The following is a 19072-nucleotide window of genomic DNA, read 5'->3' as shown; positions in this document are numbered from 1 at the left end:
CTTCAAAGTGAATGGCCACGAGTGCAACTAAGAGTCTAAGGAATGAAGACTTGAATGGGTCTTCGACTGAGCGTGAGTTGGATGGTTGTCCTTTAGACAAGTCATTATAGACTTTGCTTGGTAGGGGTGGCACTAGGGGTTAAATGGAGCGTGGTGAGGGGTTTCCAAGCTTCTTGTGTCAACGCTCCCTTTAAGGATTGGGTTGGTTAATGGATGTTTGTGGTGGGGGAAGGGGATCTCTCTCTTGTTGATTCATTGGTGATAAATGGGGGTTGTCTTTTGTATGAGCTAGTGGAATTTGGTCAGCGGAGGTGACTTTTGTCTTTTGTGTGTTGTCGTCGGAGACTGCCTTCGCCGCCGAGGACGTGGGAGTTGCGTGCAATCAGGTATACATCTTCTTGGGAGGCATCGTGGGCTTGGTTTTCAAAGCAGACTCGATGGGCACCAAATGTTGGATTCTAATAGATAAGAACCAAAACCTTAGAAGCAATTAGAGCAAAACAATGAGACAAAAAAGAACAATGGTTCTCAATGTCTTATCAAGTGTGACTTCTTCTCGTTCCAAACAAGGGTGTTTTCAAGGTGACCAAGGGGTAGGGGCCTAAACTAAATGCATGCCCTTGTTACCTGCTACATCCTTAGAATATACTATACAACAGTGTAACTATAGGATAATGTGACCTAGATTCTAATTACACATATTATTATACCCTCATCTAGGATAACGATGTAGTCAGGACCGAAAGGTAGACCTATTGCGCCTGATGGAAGGCCCACTAGGTCCTCGTTACCCAGGTCTGGTTCTCTAGCTTCATGTGCTGAGAGTCTTCACTCTGAGACCTATGGAGGAGTCCCTTCGGTTTATCCCCTAACTTCGCACCATGGGGGAGGAGGGCCTTCACTTGCGAGGCAGGGTCCTCTCCTAGACCATTGCGCTCCACACTGGAAAGGGCGGCCACTGCAAATGTTAGAACCCTTTGAAGGGTTCAGGCTCGGAAAGACGAAGCCCTCCACTGTGGTCCCGGCCTCCGACGTCTCTTGGTCTTGGTCGAGCATGTCAGGATCCTTGTGTTCGTCGTATCGAGGGAGGGGCGTCTGCCCGTGCCAATGGGGCATAGACTCGGTGAAACCCCACCTTCAGGTCATGTACGGGTCTTCGAGCTTTGTATTCACAAACATGATTATTGCGTGCTTGTGTGGTTAATTGCAACTAAATTGGACTGTGATCGAGGTTTGGTTCATGTTTCACGATAACACTTTTCCGGCCAAAAAAAGGAATCCAACAATTTCTACTAAACAATATAATTATATGATAATGAGAAATAATGAATGTGAGAGGGGCATCATTACGCATCGGCCATGACGATGGCAGGGGGCAATGTCTCTCCTAATGCTCCCCTAATTCTATAGGATATGTTAGTTTTTTAGCTAATTCTTATATAAATAATGAAAAAATGTTTCTAATAGCTGTCCTAATCTAATTTGGTCTCTCTAATTTTGGATCTGGCTTCGTCCATAGCATCGGCCTAGGCTATTTTCTATATATTAACCGTGGGAGCAATTCTTGCCTCCCATTCGACCACGTCAGCGAAAAGGATCAGGAGCGTTCGATACGATCTGGAAGGCATACCCAGGAGTATCACCATAATGTATCCACTTCAACCGTCCGATTGCATTCCATTGGCATGCGAACTCTGCCCTGACACGAACCGGCGCGATGCTTCTAGACATCATTCTGCCCCCTCAATGGCCATCTTGCGCCCCCACCAGGAGCCCCATCCCTGCTCTCCTCAAACGTGCCGCCGCAGGACCAAATACCATCATCTCCTCGCGCAAACGTCCGTCGCCAGGGATCGCACTTGCCCCCTGCCTCCACGCCGTGATGCCTCGGCCCTCCCTCCGCCTGATCCGACCTGTGGGCTCGAAAACGCGTCCACCACTCGGAGCTTCTTGGCCTCCCACACGGGCGGAGCCTCGGCCGCCAGGTCGCCAGTCTGCTGTTGGTGCGGCTCCTTCTCCCTGCTACACCCGCTGGCTGCTACCTCATTACCTCCTTCTCCCTGCTACCTCATTACCTCCTTCTCCCTGCTACACCCGCTGGCTGCGGCTCCACGTCGCCAGTCTGCTGTTGGTGCGACGTCAACGGCTGACCGATGTCCAAGCGGGAGACAGTCAGACAGCCATGCAAGGGCACGAAGCCATCGGTTGTGCGCCGGCCAGGGCTAGCTACCTAACTCCCGCCACATCCTTGGTTAGGTCAGCTGCCTTCTGGTTTTGGCTTCCCACAATCCCACGGCCTAGGGGCTACCAGTACCAGGTAACAGCGGACTGTAACACCTTGAAGAGATCAATGCGAAGCTTGCATTGTTGAACAGGAAACACACCTTCGTTAGTATGGGAGACACTTTGAGCTTTTAGACTACAAATATTATTATACTGCTAATGTTGTTGACAAGCTTAGCGATAATGTTTCTGTGTACTTTAATCTGCTTTTTTGGAAGTAAACTTTTATCCTGTGGATTCGGGATAAACAGTACGTAATTTATGTCGGTGGCATAAATTTTAGAAGTACACTACTTTGCAACATGGTATTTTTTTTCCAGAGTTCCCAAGTTAGCTTTGAGTCTGTAGCATTGCAATAGGAAGATTTTCCTGCATTTTATATTTTGGCTGCACCCATTTCTTATAATAAATTGTGTATCGTCATCTCATCTCAGTAATTCAACACGTTATTGGAAATGTTGAACTAAAACCCTGCAACTCTGCTGCATCTTGCGTCATGTTTGTGTGTCCCTGATAAATCGGTGAGCAACTTCTGGTTTACACATCAAACTGATAGATACACTTTCTCGATATGTATGCAGCTGAAGGAGATGTGCAAGGCCGGTGCATATTGGGTAGCTAACTGTCGGGGACCATAATTAGGGGTACCCTCAAGACTCCTAATTCTCAGCTGGTAACCCCCATCAGCATAAAGCTGCAAAGGCCTGATGGGTGCGATTAAGTCAGGGATCAGTCCATTCGAGCGACTCGATCACGCCTCGCCCGAGCCTAGCCTCGGACAAGGGCAGCCGACCCCAGAGGGTTTCCGTCTCGCCCGAGGCCCCCCTCCAACGGCAGACACATCTCCGGCTCGCCCGAGGCCCTGCCTTCGCTAAGAAGCAACCCTGACTAAATCGCCGCACCGACCGACCAAGTCGCAGGATCATTTAATGCAAAGGTGGCCTGACATCTTTATCCTGACGCGCGCCCTCCGGCAGAGCCGAAGTGACCGCCGTCACTTCGCCGCTCCACTGACCGGTCTGACAGAAGGACAGCGCCGCCTGCGCCACTCCGACTACAGTGCCACTCGACAGAGTGAGACTGACAGGCGGTCAGGCCCTGCCGAAGGCACCATAGGAAGCTCCGCTCCGCCCGACCCAGGGCTCGGACTCGGGCTAAGTCCCGGAAGACGACGAACTCCGCTCCGCCCGACCCAGGGCTCGGACTCGGGCTAAGACCCGGAAGACGGCGAACTCCGCTCCGCCCGACCCAGGGCTCGGACTCGGGCTAAGACCCGGAAGACGGCGAACTCTGCTCCGCCCGACCCAGGGCTCGGACTCGGGCTCAGCCCCAGAAGACGACGAACTTCGCTCCGCCCGACCCCAGGGCTCGGACTCCGCCCTGGCCTCTGCCGACGACCTCCGCCTCGCCCGACCCAGGGGCTCGGACTCGGCCTCGGCCATGGAAGACAGACTCGACCTCGGCTTCGGAGGAGCCTCCACATCGCCCAGCCTAGGGCGCAGGCCAGCCACTTCAACGGGAAGCGCCATCATCACCCTACCCCAAGCTGACTCGGGCCACAGGGAACAAGACCGGTGTCCCATCTGGCCAGCTCCGCCAGATAGGCAATGATGGCGCCCCGCACGCTCTGTGACGACGGCGGCTCCCAGCTCTCTTACGGAAGCAGGTGGACGTCAGCAAGGACTCGACCGCTCCAACAGCTGTCCCTCCGCCAGGCACCGTCGCTCCTCCGACGGCCACGACATCACACCAGCAGGGTGCCAAGATCTCTCCGGCTGCCACATTGGCATGTACTTAGGGCGTCAGCTCTCCCCCGCTAGACACGTAGCACTCTGCTACACCCCCATTGTACACCTGGATCCTCTCCTTACGCCTATAAAAGGAAGGACCAGGGCCCTCCTAGAGAGGGTTGGCCGCGCGGGGACGAGGACGGGACAGACGCTCTCTTGGGGCCGCTCGCTTCCCTCTCCCGCGTGGACGCTTGTAACCCCCTACTGCAAGCGCACCCGACCTGGGCGCAGGACGAACACGAAGGCCGCGGGATTCCCACCTCTCTCACGCCGGACTCCGGCCGCCTCGCTCTCTCCCCCCTTTGTGCTCGCCCACGCGCTCGACCCATCTGGGATGGGGCACGCGACACTCACTCGTCGGCCTGAGGGACCCCCGGTCTCGAAACGCCGACACTAACTGACCAATTTGCGCCTTTTGTCGCATCAAACTCAAACGATTTGTGTTGGCTTCTTTCCCTTCTTTTATACCGTGACTGATTCAGATGTTTATTTGTCTAACATGCAATGTGCTGTTGCTGGAATTTATGTTGGCATGGTGTGTAGTGTAGAAAGGGTCCGCGGTCACAGTGACTGAGTAAGAATTACATGGGTACAAATCTTTCAGCTTTATGGTAGTTAACTGAACATCATCTCAGATTTTTTTGCTTGCTTGTCAGTGCAAAGTAACATGCCCCATTCTAAATATTAACCTTTTTACTGCTAGGCATCATTTTTTCTCTCCTACAAATAGTATGAATAAAATTTCTAAAAACAAATTTGATGCTTCTTTTGCAATCTTCTTCAGAACTTTCTATAATCAGTTATTATACCAGATCTAAAGCTCAAGTTAAAATTATAGAATGTTCAGCGGTCATGAAAGCCTTTGTTGCAGCAAAATCACCGAAAAGAAAAAAGAAGATAGGAAAGTACTTACTCGGGTGAAGGACCAGGTGGTCCAAAGGAGTGTTCACGTGCTAATTTGTTTGGAGACACAAAAACCAACTCATTGCGTAATTTCCCTGGTGTATTAGGCCGTCTGCAGCAGTCTACACAAGGTTTATCCAAAAACACTGTTTTGCGTTGTTCTGCATTGTAGAATGCACTGTTCACATAGTGGAGTTTGAATATTGGTATGAGTAAGCTGCTGAAGATAGACTGGTTGTAAAGGTGCTTCCTGTAGCCAAGGATCACGGTCATCCAAACCTGTACCAGGAAGTCGTATGTTGTGCCATTGAAAACATTGACACTATAGTTAAAATGATTTGTCTGTTGAAGCTACTGACTTTGAGGACCTTGGAGACCTTAACCTTCTCCTCCTGCTGCTCCAGCGCCTGAGACCAAGTCAGTTGCCGAGCCTACTGCTGCTCCAACACCTAAAACCAAATCAGTCGTCGACCTGCTACTGTTGCTGCTCCAGCGCTTGAAACCAAATGGGATATCAAGCCTACTGCTGCTGGTGCTCCTGCACCTGTTAATTAGTATAACCTAACCGCCCCCTCCTCTCCGTTTGTTTGTTGCCAGATGATATATCTCCATGTTGACTTATATCCTTGTTATATTCATATGGACAGTCTGGGCTAATCATATTTAGCTCCTATTTATGTTAGACTGTAAAAGCAGTCTCTAATAGTTGTAGCTTCATATATACATATGGAGATTCAATATAGCATGCAGCGATCATATTAGTGTCACATGAGTACATATATACAAAGTAACAACAACAACAACTAATAATTGTAACTACATAGATAATTAGATACATAGAGATTTAATATAGCAGGCTAGGAAGTTACTAAGTTTGCTACTCGCAAGGACTTAGAACAATCCTGTCATTCATATGAATATGTAGCCATATATATAAAGCAACATTTCTTTAATTGTGTAAACGCAACGATCAAAAACTCGCGCGAGGCGCGAGCAAGTTACTAGTCTCGTTTATTCTTGTTGCTGTAGGGATGCGTTGCTGAGTGGCGTTTCAATTTTCTTCATCACTACAGCTTTTGAAAACGTTCCGTTCCGTTTCGACTTTTGGGATTCTATGGACTACATAATCTTCTTTGTCCTGAATCTCCACATCACATGCCGAATGCGCCTGATTTTTCGTATCTGGACGAATGAAGACACGAAACAAGTCTGCCCGTGCCCGGTTGACATTTCTCGCGGATATCTCCCTTGCCGGCACGGATTCGGCACCTTTTGGATGTCAGTTGCTTCACGGAATGACGGTGATGCCCGTACCGGCGACTACTAGCGTAGATGATCTTTCGTGTGGCAGCCTGGCAAGTCATTGCTTCACAGGTTGCCATCCTCTTGCTTCCGTAGCCATATCTATCTTTTGACGCAATTGTTTACTTCGTGGGGCCTTGGTGGCTTTCACGTTCTATGCATTCTCTGCCCATATGATTGGTTGGCAGCATCTCTTTGTCCTAGATCACTGTTTACATTGACTTTAACTTAGTGCATATTTGATGTCTAGACCACTGTTTACTTCGTGCAGCCACGGACACAGTGAACCAATCAGCCGGTGCCTAACATGGCAGCTGCAGCCTGCAGCCGCTGAAAGTTCAGGCAACACAATTTCTGTCAAGGCCGTTGACGAACGAAAGCACCAAGCATCCTCTCTTCTCAAATTTCAATTTAGGGTTCCAGCACAACTGTTAGTTGCACTTCAATTTTAGAAGAACCGGGGATCACAGCAATTCCTCTCGAAGTCAAAGCTGGAGCCCAGCAACATATAGTCAGGTTAGCAATACTGGCGCGATGGCACACAACATATGGGATTTCTTCATGTTCAGCCCAAAGAACAGCATTTCTGAAACAATTATAAGCTGCACGTGATGTTTAGACGCGACCTTCTTTTCCGTATGTACAAGCAAGTATCCCGTATCCTCCTAGACACAGTACAAAACCATTTAAAACTTGGCAACTTGCTGCGGTGTCACATGTAAAAGAAGGGTTGTCCAGGAAGGAAAATATAGGTTGGCAATGGCTGCTGCTCCAACAACTCCCTGCTTCTGTGGACCTCCGTGGGAGCCTTACTTTGTACTTGGCTTCACGTCGACATGGATGAAGGCTTGGAAAACATATGCCCTGCAATAACAAGTAAAGAAGTCCGATTACAGTGTTGTCTTGGACAGCCAAACAAGTGAAACAGGTATAAATTCTCTGTACAATTTTAACGGCGTAGGATTGGCATTAAAAGAATAAAGATAATGGAACTTGGCCGATGTGGAGTGATTCTAGATGGTTGTACCAGTTCATGAAGACACGGTTAATCTATCTGTTTGTACATAATAGAAAAAAAAAGCTATCGACTTTCACCTTGTTTCATTATACTCCTATACTCCCTCCGTTCCAAATTAGTATTCATTTTAGCACTTAGGGCCTGTTTGGTTCTCTGGCTAACTTGCCATACTTTGCCTAACTTTTCTGACTAAGGTTAGTTCTTCAATTTGAACGACTAACCTTAGGCAAAGTGTGGCACAGTTAGCCACGAACCAAACAGACCCTTAGTTTTTATATCTATATTCAAATAGATGATGAATCTAGACATATATGTAAAACACATACATTAATTATTGTATGAATCCACTAAATACCCAAAACAAAATTTTATTTTGGAACGGAGTGAGTATATATTTTTCTAGTCTAGAGATAGTTGACGATTACGCTGAGGTTAAACTGTACAGTTATGTCAGTCTTCTATCTCTAATATTCTGGGCCTTTTGAAATACAAGCATGATAGTGAAATGATGAGAGAAAATTGTAAAGGTCGAGCCCCACTTGTCTGACGTCTTTCTGCTCTTTTGCTACGTGTCCAGGAAAACTCTTGTTCTGCAAAAACATGAATCCTAATATTGTCTTCATTGCAAGCATATTTTCTTAAGGTGCCATCCCTGTCTCCCACGGATCATCAGAACGAATAAATATATGAAGGTTTTCCCCCTTGGTCTAGAATTTATTAACAAGAACCAAGGAACCAGATAATGCAATTCCCGTTTCACCCTTTTGGCTTCACATGCATATTCTTTACTTCTCTCTCCTTCAGTTCATGTAGGTGACACAACAACACACACTGTTTTCTATCCTCATATTTCATCAACTAGAGTTACCACAATCTTTCCAGATCTAACCTATATATTACACTCTGAACGAACTTGCACTGGCGTGCAGCATCCATCACATCCTAGGATCCTTTCCCCACTCTTCTCTGGGCTGGGTGTTGCGGGGCGCTTAAATCCTAAGCTAGTATTGTTAGCCAAGCAATAGAAATGTAAATGTGAGGTATAGCACTTCTGTAGTGATTCCTGGAGGTTATTCACATTGTGTGGAAATCAAATAGCCATGTCTAATGCCCTCTTGAGATGAAGTCTCCAGATCTATCTTATTCCTCACTTGCAGCAATAATCTATTCTAGCTTCAACATCCAAAACAATTCCAAGCGCCCAAAAGACCTAGTTAGGTACTTAGGTGCTTGAAAATCTAGGCAAAGAATGCCAAATTTGGCGCAACTAAACCGAACAGAATAAATGAACTCCATTAACTCTTGTATTCATCACCAATCACGTCGAATTCACACCGAATCCGGATATCGGGCACCCAATGATACGAGGTAAGGGGCCAGGGGGATGGTTTCGTCCCCAAACATGTAAATCGGCGAGATTACGTACATGGGGAGGGTGCCTCCTTGGGTGAGTCCGATGCGGAGCACGCGACGGAGGGCCAGAGGATGATGTCCCTCCAGATCCCGGAGAGGTTGGTGATGAAGCCGACGAAGAGGAAGAGGAAACCGAGCCCGACAACCCAGGGCATGAGGAAGAAGCCGAGCATGAAGGTGACCGAGCCGCAGAGCATCAGCGCCATGGACGCCCCCAGCAGCATGGACGCCACCCCGGCGGGCGTCACATGTCGCGGCAGCAGCGGCCGCGCCACCGCCCCGTCGTCAGGCGACGCCCGGAGGACGGTCAGCAGGAGCGCGCAGAGCTCGTAGAGCAGCCGCGACTGGTGCGCGTCCGACGCCGGCCTCATCCCGCCGTGGTGGCCTGGTGGGGTGGGGATGGGGACGCCGGACGCCGAAAAGGGTTTGCTTCGCGTTTCGTTTTCTCTTTGCCTTGCGGCCTTTTTTAGATGGGGTGTGCGCTTTCGTGGGGCTTATTGCTTATTTAGAAATACTCCAGTATTAGTTGTGTTTGCCTTGTCTAATTGCCCCACTTAGGCCACTCAGGGCGGACTCGACAAAATGAGAGTGCGAACACGTTTATGAGAACGAGCATCAAAATAATAGAGCGAGTACATCTAAGTTAGATAACAGATGGTCTAATAGTGAAAATTTATGCTCTACTACTCGTGGAAGAAAAATGAGCGAGGCCTATGCCCTCAATCCAACCAACATAGATCCGCCTCTAATAGCTAGAGATGAAAACATGATGAGAAATTCTCGTACCGTTCCGTTTCGAATACTGTTTTTTCGATTGTTTTCCGAATTGTTCGGAAACCAATTAGAAACGGTACAAAAACTATTTAACTAGTTTTCTGATCGTTTTGCATTTTTCGTTTTCGAGTCGTGATGATACCGTTTTTACGGTTTTTATATAATATGAGATAGATTTAGCATATAATTTATTCAAGTTACAGACTTTTGTTGTATTCAAGTGAATGAATAAGCGAAAAACAAAAGTTATAATTACTCTAACTAATTTATGAATGATGAAAAATAGTTGTTTGTGTATTTTTATATCTTAAAAATTAGGCAATACATCACTTTATTATGTTTGTGCGGAAACTACAAAATATTTATCTTTCCGACTATAGTTTATCGTTTTCGATCGTTTTCGAATAACCGACAATTCGTATCCCGTATTTCGACCGTTGGTTTTCGTTTTCGTCCAGACTAAAAAAATGAAAATAAAAACAATTTAACTGTTTTTCGACCGTTTTAATCCCTATTAATAGCCACTCTTCATAGCTAAAATACCACACTACATTAATTACTTGTTATAGTGGACACTTATGTCCCTCACCGTTTCCTTCAAGTCCTTTGCTATTAAACAGAATAAGTGCATCATGTTTCTTCTAACAGAACAATGCGCCATGTTATTTAAGATTGGCCTAGATTTATGAACATGCTCATGACAACCATACATAAATAATAAAACTACTAGTTAGGGGCCCGTGCGTTGCAACGGTGTCGGGGACCATAATTAGGGGTACCCTCAAGACTCCTAATTCTCAGCTGGTAACCCCCATCAGCATAAAGCTGCAAAGGCCTGATGGGTGCGATTAAGTCAGGGATCAGTCCATACGAGCGACTCGATCATGCCTCGCCCGAGCCTAGCCTCGGGCAAGGGCAGCCGAACCCGAGGGATTTCCGTCTCGCCCGAGGCCCCCCTCCAACGGCGGACACATCTCCGGCTCGCCCGAGGCCTTGCCTTCGCTAAGAAGCAACCCTGACTAAATCGCCACACCGACCGACCGAATCGCAAGAGCATTTAACGCAAAGGCGGCCTGACACCTTTATCCTGACACGCGCCCCCCGGCAGAGCCGAAGTGACCGCCGTCACTTCGCCGCTCCACTAACCGGCCTGACAAAAGGACAGCGCCGCCTGCGCCACTCCGACTGCAGTGCTACTTGGCAGAGTGAGACTGACAGGCTGTCAGGTCCTGCCAAAGGCACCCTAGGAAGCTCCGCTCCGCCCGACCCAGGGCTCGGACTCGGGCTAAGTCCCGGAAGACGGCGAACTCCGCTCCGCCCGACCCAGGGCTCGGACTCGGGCTAAGTTCCGAAAGACGGCGAACTCCGCTCCGCCCGACCCAGGGCTCGGACTCGGGCTAAGTCCCGGAAGACGGCGAACTCCGCTCCGCCCGACCCAGGGCTCGGACTCGGGCTAAGTCCCGGAAGACGGCGAACTCCGCTCCGCCCGACCCAGGGCTCGGACTCGGGCTAAGTCCCGGAAGACGGCGAACTCCGCTCCGCCCGACCCAGGGCTCGGACTCGGGCTCAGCCCCAGAAGACGACGAACTCCGCTTCGCCCGACCCCAGGGCTCGGACTCCGCCCTGGCCTCTGCCGAACGACCTCCGCCTCGCCCGACCCAGGGGCTCGGACTCGGCCTCGGCCAGGGAAGACAGACTCGACCTCGGCTTCGGAGGAGCCTCCACGTCGCCCAACCTAGGGTGCAGGCCAGCCACGTCAACAGGGAGCGCCATCATCACCCTATCCCGAGCTGACTCGGGCCACAGAGAACAAGACTGATGCCCCATCTGGCTAGCTCTGCCAGATAGGTAATGATGGCGCCCCGCAAGCTCTGTGACGATGGCGGCTCCCAGCTCTCTTACGGAAGCAGGAGGACGTCAGCAAGGACTCAACCGCTCCGACAGCTGTCCCTCCGTCAGGCTCCGCCGCTCCTCCGACGGCCACGACATCACACCAGCTGGGTGCCAAGATCTCTCCGGCTGCCACATCGGCATGTACTTAGGGCGCTAGCTCTCCCCCGCTAGACACGTAGCACTCTGCTACACCCCCATTGTACACCTGGATCCTCTCCTTACGCCTATAAAAGGAAGGACCAGGGCCTTCTTAGAGAAGGTTGGTCGCGCGGGGACGGGGACGGGACAGGCGCTCTCTTAGGGCCGCTCGCTTCCCTCACCCGCGTGGACGCTTGTAACCCCCTACTGCAAGCGCACCCGACCTGGGCGCGGGACGAACACGAAGGCCGCGGGATTTCCACCTCTCTCACGCCCGTCTCCGGCCACCTCGCTTCCCCCCTTCGCGCTCGCCCACGCGCTCGACCCATCTGGGCTGGGGCACGCGGCACATTCACTCGTCGGCTTAGGGACCCCCCGGTCTCGAAACGCCGACAGTTGGCGCGCTAGGTAGGGGCCTGCTGCGTGTTGACGAACAGCTTCCCGTCAGGCTCCAGATGGGCAGTCTCCAGCAACCTCTCCGACCCGGGACGGTGCTCCATTTCGGGAGCCTTGAGTTCATGTCCTCCGACGGCGGCTACGACATGATACTCCTTCCACCGCCGCGCGACAACGACAATGGCGGCCGACAACCCGTCCGCCGGCGGCGGAATCGACGACATCTTCCCCGCGTGGTGGAAGAACAACATTCGGGCTCGCCCCGTCCTCTCCCCCGCCAACGGAGGAGGAGGCGGGGCAACCAAGGCCAAGCGGGAGGCCGCGCTTCGTCGGTTGTCGAGCGAGTCGACGTCCCCAGCGCTCCAACGGGGGGAGCGTCGGGTGTCGACCTCGCGTTTGAGACGAAGGCGAGCGCCGTCCCCCCGCGACACGCCAATCCCGAGCAAGTGGACGACGCCAGCGCGCTCGCGGAGAGCTTGCAGGACGTCGCCCTCGTACCTGAGACGACGGTGCAATCAGTCCCCGACGTGACTATGTCGCTGCTCGTCGACCAAAAGGTACCGACCGATTCCCATCCTACGACATTTCGACTCAGCCTCAACCCGCCTAGCGACCTCGCTTTGGCGGGCGCTCTCGTTGAGGCGAGTGCAACCCCTCTGGGGTTTCGTATGCGGTCGCCTTGGGACCGATTGACGGACGTCTCGACCTACGGGCCCTCTGGGTCCGAGGAAGATGACGATCCCAGCATCTGTTGGGATTTCTCTGGATTTGGCAACCCCAGTGCCATGCGGGACTTTATGACCGCATGTGACTACTGCCTCTCCGACTGTTCCGACGGTAGCCGCAGCCTCGACGACGAGGACTGCGGCCCAAGCCGCGAATGTTTCCACGTCGAGCTAGGGGATCCCTCCGAAGGCAACCATCTCGGCATGCCGGAGGATGGTGATCTCCCTAGGCCGGTGCCTCTGAAAGTCGCCTAGAGGGGGGGTGAATAGGCGGAACCTGAATATTAAAACTTTATCCCCCAACTAGATCCCTTGATTAGTGGTTAGAACAGGATATACAAATATCGGAGAATAGAAACTAAGTTCTTGCTTGAAAGGAGTATTGCTAAATAATGCGGGAGAGATAAATCAATACAACTAATAAGTTATAGAATAACAAAGCAAGAACCCTTAGATGAGAAGAGCACTAGAACAAGTTCTTTCTTGCAACGTGTTGCTTCACTAAATGGAAATTTAACTTGAAGCAATACCAAATGAAATTAGCAAATAATGGTGCAAGAAAACTTAGAGCAAGGGAAAGCAAACAAATCACAAGCAATAAACACAATGGACACGGGTGATTTGTTTTACCGAGGTTCAGCCCTCGAAGGCCTAGTCCCCGTTGAGGAGTCCACTTAAGGACGGGTCTTTTTCAACCCTTTCCCTCTCTCCCCCGATCACACAAGGATCGGTGAGCTCTTCTTCTTCTCAAGGATCACTCTCGATCCCACAAGGACCACCACAATCTTTGGTGTCTCTTGCTAGCTTTTACAAGCCTCCAAAACTTTGGAGGAAGTTCAATGGGAGTCAAAACTCCACGCGCAAATGAACACAAAGATGAAGCACACACTATCTCTCGATGAATCTCACAAGGCACTAGTGCTAAACTCAAATGAGTAGCTCTCTTTTGCTTGCTCTCTCTTTTGTGGCACTTGTGTTGGTTGTAGTGGTCTAAATCTTGTGCATAGGATGGATCAATGAATATATGTGGTTGGGAGGGCTTGAGTATGTCAACTAGATGACTTGGAATGTTGCTTGGGCTCCCTCACCATGAAGTGGACGGTTGGAGTGGTATTTATAGCCCTCAACCACCCATATAGCCGTTGGGGCGTATCTGCCAGAAATTGCACTGGCGGACGGTCCACGGCTAGGGCCCGGACGGTCCGCGACCCTCCAACGGTCGATTCTGACATCTTCAACGGATACTTCTGACAGATCAACGGTTAGATCAACGGCTCTCTGCCTCGGTGACACCACGCGGACGGTCCGCCCTTGGTCCCGGACGGTCCGCGCCAGCTATATAATTCCTTTTGATCAACTTGTCACCTTCGGGCTGAACCAGGTCTTCACCTGCGGACTGTCCGCGAATTATAGCCGGACGGTCCGCACGTTGTAGCTGGACGGTCCGCGGTTTAGTCGGACTGTCCCTGATTTGTAGTTCCTGGTCGAAGTCAACTCGGTGTCGCGGACTGTCCGCCGCAAGGGCCCGGACGGTCCGCTCATAGTCTGTTTTTCCAAAAAGCTTCTCCTGTCCGGAATAATCTACGGTATTCCGGACAGTCGATTTAGTATAGTTGTAGATGAACCTTTGGCACCTGTAGAGCATATAATCTAGAACAAACTAGTTAGTCCAATTATTTGTGTTGGGCAATTCAACCACCAAAATCATTTAGGAAAAGGTTTGAGCCTATTTCCCTTTCAATCTCCCCCTTTTTGGTGATTGATGCCAACACAAACCAAAGCAAATATATAAGTGTAGAATTGAACTAGTTTGCATAAGGTAAGTGCAAAGGTTACTTGGAATTAGACCAATTTACCTTTAATGTTTTAGACCATGCTTGCACCAATTGTTTTTTGTTTTTGCAAACTCTTTTGGAAATTCTTTTCAAAGTGTTTTGCAAAACAGTCAAAGGATAAATGAATAAGATTTTGAGAAGTATTTTCAAGATTTGAAATTTTCTCCTCCTGTTTCAAATGCTTTTCCTTTGACTAAACAAAACTCCCCCTTAATGAAATTCTCCTCTTAGTGTTCAAGAGGGTTTTAAGATATTTATTTTGAAAGTACTACTTTCACCCCCTTTTGAATACAATAAGATACTAATTTGAAATTTACCAATTGAAAATTATTAGTTTTCTAAAACTAGGTGGTGGGCGGTGCAGTCCTTTTGCTTTGGGCTAATACTTTCTCCCCCTTTGGCATGAATCGCCAAAAACGGATACTTTGAGTGAAATATAAGCCCTTAAATAACTACTTTCTCTCCTTTGGCAAATAAAACATGAGTGAAGATTATACCAAAGACGGAGAGACGGCGGGATACCGGCAAAGAGTGGATAATACCAATGGAGTTGAGTGGAAGCGATGTCTTTGCCGAATACTCCATTTCCCTTTCAATCTAAGATTTAATAAGATGCTCATGAAAACATATTAGTCTTAGCCTTGGCACACAATGAAGATAAGAAATATGCAAATGTACCAAAATAGATTTCCCTTACAATATAGATTGCTCCCCCTAAATATGTGCATAGAGAGGAAAACAAATTTTGGCCTTGAAATGCCAATTACACATAATGAGGTTAATGAGAACATATCTATACCATAGAGAATGTGAAGTGCATTGTGTCCTAGTATAAGTGTGATGCTCATGACAGTTTATGCACTTATGAAAGCATGTTATAAGTGTCTTAAGCATTTTCCCTTCAAGATTTCAAAGAGGCTTAAGGACCATCCACCTTTGGAACAAAGGCAGCTTATCCTCGTTACAAGGTTAAGCTTTAAGCTCTTTGACAATAAGATTACTTCAACTAGTTTTAACAAAGATGCATAAATGCAGGAATGAAATGTTTGAGAGGTTAAACTAGGTATGAAGCAGGGAAAAATGCATGGACATGCTTTCTCTTCCTTTATACAAGATATGTAAAGAAAGTATAGAAAAGGAAGATTTAGGTACAAGTTTGAAAGAAATGAAGTAGTTTTACCCTTTTGTACCTTCACATAGAGACGCTATCTCCATTGTGCATTGTCCTTAGTCTTAGTTGCTTAAGACCTATACTCAAGACAACATTTGGAAATATTTTGCACAAGAGAGAGTTCTTACAACTAGTGATCCTTTTCTAAGTCATTGTTTTTAGATAAAAGGTAGATCACTAATCGCATAAATATATCATGAATTCTCCTTTTAACTTAGTGCATATCAAGATAGATGTCGATTGAAATTACCAATTGAATTCAAATTGAAATTACATGATGCACTAAGTAGCATAAGTGATAATTGAAGTTATTCAATGATCAAACAACAGATGCGATCAAAAGAACAACATAGGCATTAGATTTTCAATCAAGCTCAAAAATAGGAGAATCCAATAAATATGCTACTTTAACATTGAAAGCTACAATCCTTGATAAAGGTGACATTATATTACCAAGTTGGATTGAAATGTAGTAGCATGCTTTATGAGAAGCTTGTTCTCATACGAGAGACTATATGAGATTACTAGGTTAACGTGCTAGTCTCAACATAATCAAGATAAAAAGGCTCCCCCTAAAGATATGCATCAAGTATTTGAGTGAATTGAATGGATGCATTTACTTTAAAGACAAATAGAGAGAAGCATTATACATCTTGATCAAGGCTCATTAAATTTGTAATAAACAACTTGAGCCTAGTATTCTCACAATGAAAAAGATTTAGAATACTCACAACCATACCATTGATGCTTTTGACAAACTTATGTCCAAGAAGGTGTTGTTTCACTAAATGTCTTTTTCTTTCATGTGAGTGTCCTCCCTTTATAGTTGTTTCTTTTTCCTTCCAAACTTATTGAATATACTCAAGAAAGATGTTAATAGCACAAAGGAGTAAATGATGAATGATGATTTCTTTAGATAGAAAATAAAGACAATTCATCATCCATAGATCACACAAACATGAAGTAAAATCCTTGACATTAGTGCACATTACTTGAAACGAGGAACATGCACTATTTAAACATTTGATCAAGCTTAGGAATTTACTTCTTCATATTGAATTTATTAATCATCACTTAAAAGCAAGTCAATATGAGAACATATATAGCAAAGGTATGAAATAGATTCTAATGGATAAGTGTATTAATGAGAATGAGATTGAATGCATATCTTAGCCAATTTAAGTTTAACAAAGAATCTATTTCTTCACAAAGATATAATTAGAGTGAACAATCATTGATGGGAACTAAATTAAAGAGATGAGTTCCCATACCTTTGCTTTGACTTTTCTTCCTTTTGGGTGAAGAGTACCCTTTTGAGGCTTGTGGCTTTAACCTTGCACTTTCTCTCTTGTAGATTTTCATAAGTTGGCTCAAGAGAAATGTTAATAGCAACACAAGCACTAGTTTCCCTTTTTGTAATCATTTTTGATAAGCAATAAAAAGTGAATTACTAAAGCATGGAAACTTTATGATATGAACTAGGTTATTCCATGATGATATTATGCTCAAATTTTAACTGGCAAAAGCAAGCATAGTTAATTTAAGATTATAGGAACAAATCTAGTTCATAACATGGAGAGTGATAAAAATAGAAGAATCATATCCAATTTAAGCAATAGGTAATAAGTCATATATCATTGGATTGATTTTTCTTATCATGTTAGATAGCACATCTCCAAAGAGAAACACATTCTCTAGAAGTGAGACTACTTAGGTTACTTAGATACAAGCATTAGTCTCACTATTCTAGTTATAGAGAGAATGTTCCTTTTGTAGATGTCGTAGGGATTTGAATTCCTTACATGACATCTTATTCTTTTAGGAACTTGGAACATCTTTCTATATCTAGAATCATGGCAATAATAGGATAATAAGTGTAAAACATGCCATGAGTTACTTAATATTGTAAAACATGTAGATTGCCATAGTATAGGAATGATGAATATACAATCTACCATATGAGAGGAACTTCTTCAAAGAATGGTAAGTAAAATTTAAGGATATTTGAAGTGTTATATATTTCTATGTGATTACACAAGACACATAAGAAATGATAGTTTAAAATACTTGCACTTAAAAGCATAGAAGTTACCATCCTTTGACTTTCCTCCATGTTGTAGGCCTTGATTTTTCGCACATGATATGTCTTCATTTCCTACAACATTAATATCTTCCTCGAGATGATATGAGTTTTAAGACATAGTAATTCGAAAAATAACCTTGGGTCAATCACGAATATAGATCATTAAAGATTGATAGCTTGAGTTTATAAGAATTGAATGGACTCTCTTAAGCACCCCAAGGCTTCATATCATCTCCTTCTCCTACAAAGCTTGTCAAGCATATTTTGGTACCCATCGCTTGATGGGTCCATCACGGTTAGTCAGCAAAGATCTAGGAACCCAAAAGTCCTTTGTGTTAGCACTAGGTAAACTCATTACCTCTCTAGCACAAGTTGTAATTTTGGGTTGCCTAGTTATATGAGAATTAATTGACAATCTAGGAGTAGGATTGTTACCAATGGGACAATCCCTGCATTGATGTCCCTTCTTACGGCATGTGTAGCAGAGGCGCTTTTCAAGTTTTGAAGCTTTCTTCTTTCCTTGTTTGTTGCTTGCTACATGGTTAGTAAAAACTTTCTTTTCTAACCCTGTGCCTCTTTGTTTTAAATGGGGACAAGATCTAAGTAAGTGTCCCTTCTTGGAGCATCTAAAACAAAATCTATTATCCTTGTTAATAATCAAGCCATTTTTAATGTAGGGACATGACCTAATCAAGTGCCCTTCTTCAAAGCATTCACTACACCTCTTAATGTGAAGTGTGGCTTGATCATTACCTTGGATGTTACCTTTTGTAGAGGCGTAGTTGAGGCTTTTGTAGGAGGTGTTGAAATTCATCTTTTGTTTCTTCCTCTTGGCAATCCTCAATTCCTTGACATTTTCTTCAAGGGATGTAGTGCATGCCACGGTTGTTCCCGTCTCAAGCTTTTTCACCATGTGATCACGGTTATCTTGAGAAGGTTGAGCAATGCACTTCCCTTTTAGTTGTGTCAAGCTCATTTTTAGCCTCTCATTATCTTCTTTGAGCTTTTGATATGTATCATCATTTGTTCCTGCAAATTCTAGCTCCAAAGAAGATTTGCTTGTCGACGGACAACAAGCATTAGCACATGGTAATATAGTATCAATTTGAATATATGTGCATGAGTGAGGTTGTTGTGATTTTAAGTTTTCTATCACAACCTCATGAGTAATATCTAATATGATATGATCATCCATAAGATTTTCAAGAGAGCATAAGAGCATATCATATTTTTCTTGAAAAGCTAGATTTTCAACTTTTAGCTTTTCTACTTGGTCCTTAAGCAGGGTATTCCTATTTACTAATTGAGCGATACAATGTAAAGCGTTATCTTGCTCAATTGAAATAGT

General features: G+C 46.3%; 1 protein-coding gene across 1 annotated transcript; it reads right to left on the bottom strand.

The window, feature by feature from the left end:
• Positions 1 to 6865: 6865 nt before the first annotated feature.
• LOC100275214 (uncharacterized) lies at positions 6866 to 9208 on the bottom strand. Its single transcript, NM_001149355.1, is given in 2 exon segments — positions 6866 to 7142; positions 8723 to 9208. Coding segments are annotated over 2 exon segments (396 nt in total). The 5' UTR covers positions 9081 to 9208; the 3' UTR covers positions 6866 to 7104.
• Positions 9209 to 19072: the final 9864 nt, after the last annotated feature.

Source organism: Zea mays, chromosome 2 (assembly GCF_902167145.1).
Source record: "Zea mays cultivar B73 chromosome 2, Zm-B73-REFERENCE-NAM-5.0, whole genome shotgun sequence".
NCBI classification, from domain to species: Eukaryota; Viridiplantae; Streptophyta; class Magnoliopsida; order Poales; family Poaceae; genus Zea; species Zea mays.
This window is presented reverse-complemented; position numbering and strand designations above follow the sequence as displayed.